At 39.6% G+C, this 12,571-nt stretch overlaps 1 protein-coding gene across 8 annotated transcripts in view; it reads left to right on the top strand.

Annotated features, from left to right (window-relative positions):
* LOC129816575 (low-density lipoprotein receptor-related protein 1B-like) overlaps window positions 1-12,571 on the top strand; it is a 586,954-nt gene that overhangs the window by 393,378 nt on the left and 181,005 nt on the right. For all 8 annotated transcript variants that reach the window (XR_008753574.1, XM_055871208.1, XM_055871203.1 and 5 more), the window contains exon 31: window positions 346-495. Coding sequence is in view for 7 of the 8 variants with exons in the window: in XM_055871208.1 (XP_055727183.1) it covers window positions 346-495 (150 nt within the window). In the remaining variant the exon portion in view is untranslated. The remainder of the gene's footprint in view (window positions 1-345; window positions 496-12,571) is intronic.

Raw genomic sequence — 12,571 nt, 5'->3', positions numbered from 1 at the left:
GCCCACACCCCAATTATCATTATACTGTATGTATGTATCCTTGTCACAGTTGTAAACGTACCGTATATATGTACAGTATGTTTTATTGTTTTATTATTATTGTTTCATTCACACCTGTACTGTTGGAGCTTGGAGCTTACGTATTTCACTGTACACTCCAAGTAGGCTACATCTGCGACCCTGTGTATGTGACTAAATAAAAAATGATCTAATCAAGGAAACACACATATTATACATCTGACTTGAAAAATAAAATGCACTGTATTTCACCGCTCACCAGATTTTAATTTCATAGTGACATAAAGGTTTAATACCTATTATTAACCCTGTCATTCTTCTCCCCAGGTCTCTCCATAGACTATACAGCCAACAAGCTGTACTGGATCAGCTCTGGTAATGGCACTATCAACAGGTGCAATGTGGACGGTAGTGGTCTGGAGGTGCTGGAGAGCATGAAAAGGGAGCTAACCAAAGCCTCAGCATTGGCCGTTATGGGTGAGTAGTGGCTAGTTCCAAACATAGTGTACCCACATCCAATGACTGGTGGTCCTTTGTAGCTCAGTTGGTAGAGCATGGCACTTGTAATGCTAGGGTTGTGGGTTTGATTCCTGGGACTACCCCTTTATAAATGTATTGCTAAATTGCATATACTAATGACTTGCAGGTGCTGGGTACACAAAATATTAACTCAGGAAATAAAGAATATACCTGCACATTGATGAAGGCTCCCGCTGTTGTATTGTACAATGTTTCGACCTGAAGGTCTTTATCGGGCTTGAGTAGTGGAAAATGTCAGCCAGTGCATCAGATCCACGTCATTGATTAAGGGAGAACGTGGGGAGGATTAGGGCCTAGGTGTGGTATGTGTTGCTAGTTAAGTGGCTCCTGGATAAAGCCATTTAACCTGTCTAGGATGAGGGTGCCGCTAGCGGCACTCCCCCCCCACCCCCACTGAAAAACCAGTGCCGCGAAATTCAAAAAAAATATTTTAAAAAAATATTTAACTTTCACACATTAAAGTCCAATACAGCTAATGAAAGACACAGATCTTGTGAATCCAGCCAACATGTCCGATTTTTAAAATGTTTTACAGGGAAGACACAATATGTAAAGATGTACATCTATTACCTATTTGTCCACCAACACCAGTAGCTATCACCAATTCGGCTAAACTAAGATATTTATAGCCCCTAACCAAGAAAAAAACTCATCAGATGACAGTCTGATAACATATTTATGGTATGGGATAGGTTTTGTTAGAAAAAAGTGCATATTTCAGGTAGATGGCATAGGTTACAATTGCACCCACCGTCACAAATGGACTAGAAAAACTACATTGAGCAACGTGTTTACCTACTTACTAATCATCAAACATTTCGTAAAAATACACAGCATACACTAATCGAAAGACACAGATCCTGTGAATACAGACAATATTTCAGATTTTCTAAGTGTCTTACAGCGAAAACAAAATAAATCGTTATATTAGCATAGCACATAGCACATAGCAGCCCAGCATTGATTCTAGCCAAAGTGAGCGATAAAAGTCAACATCGCCAAAATATATTAATTTTTTCACTAACCTTCTCAGAATTCTTCAGATGACACTCCTGTAACATCATATTACACAATCCATATAGAGTTTGATCGAAAATGTGCATATTTAGCCACCAAAATCATGGTTAGACAATGTGAAATGTAGCCCAGCTGGTGAGAAAATGTCCGTGCGCCATATTAGACAGTGATCTACTCTTATACATAAATACTCATAAACGTGACTAAAAAATATAGGGTGGACAGGGATTGATAGACAATTTAATTCTTAATACAATCGCGGAATTACATTTTTTAAGTTATCCTTACTTTTCAATACAGTTTGCGCCAAGCGAAGCTACGTCAAAAAACATGGCGTGCTAAGCCACTAACATTTTTCGACAGAAACACGATTTATCATAATAAAAATGTCCTACTTTGAGCTGTTCTTCCATCAGTATCTTGGGCAAAGGATCCTTTCTTGGGTCCAATCGTCTTTTGGTGGAAAGCTGTCCTCTTGCCATGTGGAAATGCCAACTGCGTTCGGGATGAACTGGAAGCGTGCCCAGCAATTCACAGCGTTTCAGAAATAAATGTCCCAAAATCGCACTAAACGGATATAAATTGCTATAAAATGCTTTAAATTAACTACCTTATGATGTTTTTAACTCCCATAACGAGTAGAAACATGACCAGAGTAATATTACTCCCTCCACTAATGCTTGGAACAGGTGCGGGTCGATGTCCTCCAGGCGCATTATGCAGCAAGAAAAGACTTGCTAGCTACAGGTTTTTTTAATTTATAGTGCCTGTGAACGCGCAATCGACCCCATTCAAATCGTCATCACGTAAAGGCATCCAGGGGAAGACGTAAGCAGTGTCCGTATACTCATAGCAATAACAGTGCCCTTTTAACTGACTCCAGAACAGTGGCCAAAATTTCTGAAATCTGACTCCATGTCAGGGAAATTGCTGTAGAATGGGCTCTGTTCCACTTAGAGACAAAATGTAAACTCCTATAGAAACTATAGACTGTTTTCTATCCAATAATAATAATAATATGCATATTGTACGATCAAGAGTTTTGTGGGAAGCCGTTTCAAAAATTGCACGATTAGCATAAATAGTCACAACAGCGCCCCCATCCTCAACAGGTTAACCAATACTATGTTTTGACTGACAGTTCTGCTTCACTCTGTGTGAAATTGTCTGGGCATTAGATAATTAAAACACTGGTTGGAGCTGCAGCTTGACTGATGACAGACTGTTTTGTAATTAGAATGGATGTGGATGGCCATTGTGGAGTGTTGTTGCTTGGTATCAGTGCTGGATGCAATATGTTAGAGGATCCATCACTTGAATTTGTGTGTGTGTTTGTGTGTTTGTTTCATAAGGAAATGTGCTGAAACATTATATTTCTCCAACATGGTCCTTCTTTTCAATAAGATGGCATTTCTTTCTCAAGACCATTTGTTTTGTTGTGCCATTGCACCGTACATAATACAAAGACTCATGAATGAATGAACTGATTCCAAAACTTGATGACACTTTCATGCAAAAGGCTATGTGTAGTCACAGTCTACATTGAGTTGAAAAGTTTGAAAGGAGTTTGGAATCTGTGAATGCATATTTTTCAATAAACATTTATACATAGTGGGAATAGAAATTAAAATGTCATCATTCTCTATTCTTTTTCCTCCACTGGCAACTAGTCAGCAGCACGGTAGTACTTAAATTGAAGAGAGGAAAGTAAAGTTTGGCCTCAGAGGATGACAAAACATATGCCAAACATCCAAGTAGGGAAATGTTAATGGGATTGATTTAAGACCAGATGGAAAGGGAAAGTAAGACCACAGTGTCTCATAAGACATTTAATTCAGCACAAAGCATCTGGCTTCTTAATTGCATCACATTCGATACACCATTTTGGATTCAGGATACCATTTTTTTTTTTAACTACACTTCCTAACAGTTACAATCTGGACAATTGGGAGGAAGCCTCTTGCTGTATGAAGGTACATGTATGTTTTCCAGGAGTGGTAATGAGAAGCAGTGACACAAGGTTGCTTTTTTTAACTTGGTGTTGTCGGTCAGAAACGTTGTCAGAGGAAAATTCACTGTCCTTTGATACACTGTACTTTATTTAGGCATTGCAGTGCAGTCCTCATTCCTCCGTGAACAAACGTGTGCCTCTCTCTCGCTGTGAGTTTAAAAATACCCAATTAGGCTGTCAGAAAGTGAAGAAACGAGTATAGAAGTTGGCTTCGTTACTTTATAGTGTCTGCTTAGAGTCTGGAGGTATGGAAGTTGGAACAAACGTGACAATCCATTCACTTCATATATTAAAAACACTTTTTAAGTTGGCAACCATTTTAGAGTTTTACTTTACGGAGGAAGTACAGTAAAGTAAAATGTTCTCGCAGTTAAAATGGAGACCGAGTTGGAGACTTCATTATCGCATTCCACAAAATGTGAACCAAAATGCAAGGTGACAAAGATTAATGACCTGATATCAAAGCAGTAGAAACTTCCAGTAGATCAGTGGAATGATGTGTTCACAACAAGCCATCTATCATACAGTTTGGTTGTAATGCTTTTCATTGCTTTGACTGGGATATCTCTATTCTGCCAAAGAAAGAGAACAATTGTGCAATGGTTTTATATTCTAAGTGTTTATGTTGGATTTTGGAAAGGGTGTGTGTTTGTGTGTGTGCGTGCGTGTGCGTGTGCGAAACATGTTTGTAAAACAGTCCTCAAACCAGGTGTTTGTAACTCTTAGTTCATAACAGCCATTATCATAAAAATATCATGGTCGGAAGGTTATGAGCTTGCTGATTAGAACAGTGTCACAGGTCAGACTAACATTTTGGCAATACAAAGGTAGCTTACACAGTAGCTTTGTGTAACCGATGTCCATTGAATTGCAAATATTGTGTTTGAATGCATTTTCCTTGCAACTTCATAGCAATTTGGTTCTAATTTCAAATCAGATATTATTATTTTTTATTCAACTGAAAATTAAAACCAACAAACTGAACAGACACAAACAGTCAACACCACATAATGTCATATAAAGATCTCCAGGCCATGATAAATCTGAAAGAAAAAAGGAACATTTAGTAGATTATAGGAATTGCTTGAAGTGTAGTGTTAATAAAAATGTCCCTACCATCATATCTAAGCCAATATGAAACCAATATCGATGGAAGTTCACAAATCAGCTTGCCTGGAGGTACACAACACACTCCACACCTCTCATCAAATCAAACGTTATTTGTCACATGCACCGAATACAACAGGTGTAGAGTAGACCTTAGAGTGAAATGCTTACTTACAAGCCCTTAACTTCTTGTGGCTGATATGACAACAGCCAGTGAAAGTGCAGGGCGCCAAATTCAAACAACAGAAATCTCATAATTAAAATTCCTCAAACATACAGTATATCACAAAAGTGAGTACACCCCTCACATTATTTTGAGTATATCTTTTCATGTGGCAACACTGAAGAAATGACACTTTGCTACAATGTAAAGTAGTGAGTGTACAGCTTGTATAACAGTGTACATTTGCTGTCCCTCAAAATAACTCACACAGCCATTAATGTCTAAACCACTGGCAACAAAAGTGAGTACACCCCTAAGTGAAAATGTCCAAATTGGGCCCAATTAGCCATTTTCCCTCCCCGGTGTCATGTGACTCGTTAGTGTTACAAGGTCTCGGGTGTGAATGGGGAGCAGGTGTGTTAAATTTGGTGTCTTCGCTCTCACACTCCCTCATACTGACTGGTCACTGGAAGTCACATGAAAAGATATACTCAAATATTTACAAAAATGTGAGGGGTGTACTCACTTTTGTGATATACTGTACATTTTAAAGGTAATCTTGTTGTTAATCCCACCAAAGTGTCCGATTTCAAATATGCTTTTCAGTGAAAGCACTACAAACGATTAGGTTAGGTCACCACCAAACCACAATAAGCACAGCCATTTTTCCAGCGAAAGATAGCAGTCAGATAAAGCAGAAATAGAGATAAAATTAATCACTAACCTTTGATTATCTTCATCAGATGACACTCATAGGACTTCATGTTACACAATACATGCATGTTTTGTTTGATAAAGTTCATATTTATAACAAAAAATCTGAGTTTACATTGGCGCGTTACATTCACTAACATCAAGTGATTTTGCATAGCCACATCGTTTCAACAGAAATACTCATCATAAATGTAGATGATAATACAAGTTATACACATGGAATTATAGATGTACCTCTCCTTAATGCAACCGCTGTGTCAGATTTCCAAAAAATTTAAGGAAAAAGCAAATCATGCAATAATATGAGACGGAGCTCAGAACAATAGCCAAATTAGCCGCCATGTTGGGGTCAACAGAAACCAGAAAATACATGATAAATGTTTCCTTACCTTTGATGAACTTCATCAGAATGCAGTCCTAGGAATCCCAGGTCCACAATAAATGCTTGATTTGTTCGATAATGTCCGTTATTTATGTCCAATTAGTTACTTTGGTTAGCGCGTTTGGTAAACAATTCCAAAGTCACAAAGCATGTCCACTATAACGTGACGAAATGTCCAAAAGTTCCGTAACAGTCAGTAGAAACATGTCAAACGATGTACTGAATCAATATTTAGAATGTTGTTAACATACATCTTGAATAACGTTCCAACCGGAGAATTAGATTGACTTCAGATGAGCGATGGAACGGAGGTTCTCCTCATGTGAACGCGCATGTGAAAGCATGGTCAGCTCGTGGCATTGCTGACTAATTCCTGTCTCCTTCGGCCCCCTTTCACATTAGAGTCTTCGGACAAAGTTCTATTGACTGTTGACATCTAGTGGAAGCCGTCATCAATATCTCGCTGTAATTTCAATGAGAGCTTGGTTGAAAATCTGCCACCTCAGAAACAATTCAAACAGGAAGTGGTACTTCTCAGGTTTTTGCCTGCCATATGAGTTATGTTATACTCACAGACATAATTCAAACAGTTTTAGAAACTTCAGAGTGTTTTCTATCCAATACGAATAATAATATGCATATATTAGCAACTGGAACTGAGGAGCAGGCAGTTTACTATGGGCACCTCTGTGCACCTTTCATCCAAGCTACTCAATACTGCCCCTGCAGCCATAAGAAGTTAATGCAGTTTTAAGAAAAAAATGAAAAAAAGTAAGAGATAAGAATAACAAATAATTTAGAGCAGCAGTGAATAACAATAGCATGAGTATATACAAGGGGTACTGGTAGAGAGTCAATGTGCGGGGGCACCGGTGTCAAGGTAATTGAGGTAATATTTACATGTAGGTAGAGTTATTAAAGTGACTATGCATAGATAATAACAGAGTAGCAGCAGCGTACAAGGGGGGGGAGGCAATGCAAAACGTCTGGGTAGCCATTTAATTAGTTGTTTCTAGAGTCTTATGGCTTGAGGGTAGAAGCTGATTAGAAGTCTCTTGGACCTACACTTGGTGCTCTGGTACCGCTTGCCGTGCAGTAGCAGAGAGAACAGTCTATGACTAGGGTGGCTGGAGTCTTTGACAATTTTTAGGGCCTTCCTCTGACACCACCTGGTATTGAGGTCCTGGATGGCAGGCAGCTTGGCCCCGGTGATGTACTGGGCCGTATGCACTACCCTCTGTAGCGCCTTGCAGTCGGAGGCCAAGTAGTTGCCATACCAGGAAATGATGCAACCCGACAGGATGCTCTCGATGGTGCAGCTGTAAAACCCTTTGAGGATATGAGGACACATGCCAAATCCTTTCAGTCTCCTGAGGGGGAATAGGTTTTGTCGTGCCCTCTTCACGACTCTCTTGGTGTGTTTGGACCACAATAGTTTGTTGGTGATGTGGACGCCAAGGAACTTGAAGCTCTCAACCTGATCCACTACAGCCCTGTCGATGAGAGTGGGGGCGTGCTTGGTCCTCCTTTTCCTGTAGTCCACAATCATCTCCTTTGTCTTGATCACGTTGAGGGAGAGGTTGTTGTCCTTGTACCACACGGTCAGGTCTCTGACCTCCCTATAGGCTGTCTCATCCTTGTCAGTTCTCATCGGCATTCTTAATGATGGTGTTGGAGTCGTGCCTGGCCTTGCAGTCATGAGTGAACAGGGAGTACTGGAGGGGGACTGAGCACGCACCCCTGAGGTGACCCCATGTTGAGGATCAGCATGACATATGTGTTGTTACCTACCCTTACCACCTGGGGGCGGCCCATCAGGAAGTCCAGAATCCAGTTGCAGAGGGATGTGTTTAGTCCCAGGGTCCCTAACTTAGTGATGAGCTTTGAGGGCACTATGGTGTTGAACTCTGAGCTGTAGTCCATGAATAGCATTCTCACATAGGTGTTCCTTTTTGTCCAGGTGTGAAGGGCAGTGTGGAGTGCAATAGAGATTGCATCTGTGGATCTGTTGGGGCGGTATGCGAATAGGAGTGGGTCTATAGTTTCTGGGATAAGTTGTTGATGTGAGCCATGACCAGCATTTTAAAGCATTTCATGGCTACAGACGTGAGTGCTACAGGTCGGTAGTCATTTAGGCAGGTTACCTTAGTGTTCTTGGGCACAGGGACTATGGTGGTCTGCTTGAAACATGTTGGTATTACAGACTCAGACAGGGAGAGGTTGAAAATGTCAGTGAAGACTCTTGCCAGTTGGTCAGCGCATGCTCAGAGTACACGTTCTGGTAATCCGTCTGGCCCTGCGGCCTTGTGAATGTTGGCTGCGGAGAGCATGATCAGACAGTCGCCCGGAACAGCTTGAGCTCTCATGCATGTTTCAGTGTTACTTGCCTCGAAGATAGCACAGAAGGTATTTAGCTCGCCTGGTAGGTTCGTGTTACTGGGCAGCTCTCAGCTGTGCTTCCCTTTATAGTCTGTAATAGTTTGCTAGCCCTGCCACATCCGACAAGCGTCGGAGCCGGTGTATTTGATCATAGTTCTGTATTGATGCTTTGCCTTTTTGATGGTTCATCGGAGTGCATAGCGGGATTTCTTATATGCTTCCGGGTTAGAGTCTCACTCCTTGAAAGCTGCAGCTTTATTCTTTAGCTCAGTGCGAATGTTTTCTGTAATCCATGGCTTCTGGTTGGGGTATGTATGTAAAGTCACTGTGGGGATGACGTCATCGATGCACTTCTTAAGGAAGTCAGTGACTGATGTGGTGTACTCCTCAATGCCATCGGAAGTACCCGGAATGTATTCCATTCTATGCTAGCAAAACAGTCCTGTAGTTTAGCATCTCCTTCATCTGACCACTTTCTCACTGGTGCTTGCTACTTTAATTTTTGCATGTAAGCAGGAATCAGGAGGATATAATTATGGTCAGATTTGCCAAATGGAGGGCAAGGGAGAGCTTTGTACTCATCTCTGTGTGTGGAGTGAAGGTGGTCTAGAGTTTTTTCCCTCTGGTTGCACTTCTAAGGGATAGTGTCTTATATCGGCTGAAAGCTTAAATTATTGTTAACTTCTCTAGGGTTCGTGAGACGGTAGCGTCCCACCTCTTCAACGGCCAGTGAAACTACTGGGCGCCAAATTCAAATACAGAAATACCTATTATAAAAATTCAGAAAACAAAAACATATTTTACATAGGTTTAAAGATTAACTTCTTGTGAATCCAACCACGGTGCCAGATTTAAAAAATGCTTTACGGCGAAAGCATACCTTACGATTATTTGAGAACGTAGTCCACTAGACAAATCATTTCAAACAGTAACCAGCCAAGTAGAACAGTTACACAAGTCAGAAATAGAGATAAAATGAATCCCTTACCTTTGATGATCTTCATATGGTTGCACTCAGCAGACATTCATTTACTCAATAAATGTTCCTTTTGTTAGAGAAAGTCTCTTTATATCCAAAAACCTCAGTTTTGTTTGCGCGTTTTTTCAGTAATCCACAGGCTCAAACGCAGTCAAAACAGGAAGACGAAAAAATCCTAATTGTATCTGTAAAGTTCAGAGAAACATGTCAAACAATGTTAATATTCAATCCTCAGGTTGTTTTTAGCCTAAATAATCGATAATATTTCAACCGGACAATAACGTTGTCAATTTAAAAGGTAAACAAGAAACGTGCTCTCTCGGTCGTGCGCATGAAAAAGCTCTGTGACACTTTAGGGTCCACTCATTCAGACTGCTCTTACTTCCTAATTTTTCAGGATACAAGCCTGAAACAATTTCTAAAGACTGTTGACATCTAGTGGAAGGCATAGAAACTGCAATTTGAGTCCTAAGTCAATGGATACTGTAATGGCATTGAATAGAAAACTACAAAATCAACAAAAAACTACTTCCTGAATGGATTTTTCTCAGGTTTTCGCCTGCCAATTCAGTTCTGTTATACTCACAGACACTATTTTAACAGTTTTGGAAACTTTCGAGTGTTTTCTATCCAAGTTATATGCATATCATATCTTCTGGGCCCGAGAAGCAGGCAGTTTAATTTGGGCATGCATTTCATCCAAAATTCTGAATGCTGCCCCCTACCCTAGATAAGTTAATCTAACTCCACTGTCTGATTTACAGTAGCTTTAACAGCGAAAACATGCCATAAGATTGTTTGAGGTCGGCGCCCCACATCAAAATATTTTTCCACCGGCACAGGTTTCATACATAAAACAAATAACCATTAAATATTCACTTACTTTTTGAAAATCTTCCTCTGATTTGTCGTCCAAAGGGTCCCAGCTATAACATGTAGTGTTTTTTTGTTAGATAAAATCCTTCTTTATATTGCAAAAAGTCAATTTAGTTGGCACCATCGAGTTGAGTAATCCACTCATTCAACATGCAGAGAAAGGAATCCAAAAATCTACCCCTAAACTTTGTTTCAACAACTCAAAATACATTTCTATTCACCATTCAGATACCCTAAAATGTAATCAAACTATAATATTTCTTACGGAGCAAAGTATGTTCAATAGGAACCCGGTTTAGCAGGTGTGTAATTGGGGCGCGCAAACAAGAATTTCCAAGACTGTGTCCTTCTGCTAAAACGTATATTTCTTATTTGTTTTTGAAGTTACAAGCCTGAAACCTTGAACATAGCCTTCTGATACCTTGTGGAAGCCATGGGAATTGCATCCAGGTAGCTAAGTTTCAATAGGACCTTACTATTTTAACATTTCTACAAACCTCAAAGTGTTTTATTTCCAATGGTACCAATTACATGCATATCCTGGCTTCAGGGCCTGAGCTACAGGCAGTTTACTTTTGGCACGTCATTCAGAAAGAAGGTGTAGAAAAAAGGGGCAAAGCCCTAAGTTAACATGCTGATAGAAATTAGGTCAAACTGATTTAAGTTTTCCTGCATTAAAGTCCCCGGCAACTATGAGCGTTTGCTCATCCTGTTTGCTTATGGTGGAATACAGTTCATTGAGTGCGGGTTTAGTGTAAACATCGGTCTGTGGTGGTCTGTAGACAGCTATGAAAAATACAGATGAAAACTCTCTAGGTACAGATGAAGTCCGAAGTTTACATACACTTAGGTTGGAGTCACTAAAACACGTTTTCAACCACTCCACAAATTTCTTGTTAACTTTTTTTGGTATAGGGGGAAGCATTTTCACTTTTGGATGAATTTCGTGCCGATAGTGAACTGCCTCCTACTCTGTCCCACATGCTAATATATGCATATTATTATTACTATTGGATAGAAAACTCTGAAGTTTCTAAAACTGTTTGAATGATATCTGTGAGTATAACAGAACTCATATGGCAGGCAAAAACCTGAGAAAAAATCCAAACCGTAAGTGAAAATTCTGAGAGTGGTCGTTGTTAAGGTCATCGCCTATTCAATTCCCTGTAATATATGGATCTGTTTGCACTTCATACGCCGTCCACTAGATGTCAACAGTCAGTAGAAAGTGAAATGAAGCTTATACTGTGTTGTGGGACCGGATGGGAGGGAAATGAGTCAGTAGTCTGGAAGATTGCCAGTTCTTGGTCATGTGCTTTCCTCATTATATCGTCTTGCGTTCCATTACTTATAGAGACTGAAAATAATTCTCCGGTTGGAACCTTATTGGATATAAATGATAACAACATCCTGAAGATTGATTCTCTACTAAGTTTGACCAGTTTATTCGACCTGGAATATAACTTTTTGAAGTTTTCGTCCAACATTTGCCTGCATCTGGACACGTGTACTACACATGGTAGCAAAATTAGCTAATTGGACATAAGTAATGGACATTATCGAACAAAACAATGATTTATTGTGGAACTAGGATTCCTGGCACTGCATTCTGATGAAGATAATCAAAGGTAAGGGAATATTTATGATGTAATTTCGTATTTCTGTTGACTCCAACATGGCAGAGAAATGTTGTTACATCTGAGCGCCGTCTCAGATTATTGCATGGTATGCTTTTTACGTAAAGTTTTTTAAAAATCTGACACAGCTGTTGCATTAGGAACAAGTGTATATTTAATTATATGTAAAACATGTATCTTTCATCAAAGTTTATGATGAGTATTTCTGTTATTTGACGTGGCTCTCCGGACATTTTGGAGGCATTTCTGAACATGGCGCAAATGTAAACCGAGATTTGTGGATATAAATATGCACATTATCGAACAAAACATAAATGTATTGTGTAAGATGATGTCATATGAGTGTCATCTGATGAAGATGTTCAAAGGTTAGTGATTAATTTTATCTCTATTTCTGGTTTTTGTTACTACTATCTTTATCTGGGAAAATGGCTGTGTTTTCTGTGGCTATGTACTGAGCTAACATAATTGTTTGGTGTGCCTTCCCCGTAAATCCTTTTTTAAATCAGACATGTTGTCTATATTCACAACACGTGTAGCTTTAATTTGGTGTCTTTCATGTGTGATTTCATGAAAGATTGATTTTTATAGTAATATATTTGAATTTGGCGCGCTACATTTCTTCTGGATTTTGGCCAGGTGGGACGCTACCGTCCCACCTGTCCTAGAGAAGTTTACAAACTATGGTTTTGGCAAGTCGGTTAGGACATCTACTTTGTGCATGACACAAGTAATTTTTCAAACAATT

This window comes from Salvelinus fontinalis, chromosome 19 (genome assembly GCF_029448725.1).
Source record: "Salvelinus fontinalis isolate EN_2023a chromosome 19, ASM2944872v1, whole genome shotgun sequence".
Classification (NCBI taxonomy): Eukaryota; Metazoa; Chordata; class Actinopteri; order Salmoniformes; family Salmonidae; genus Salvelinus; species Salvelinus fontinalis.
Note: the sequence above shows the minus strand (reverse complement) of the source record. Positions and strands in the feature narration are given on the sequence as shown.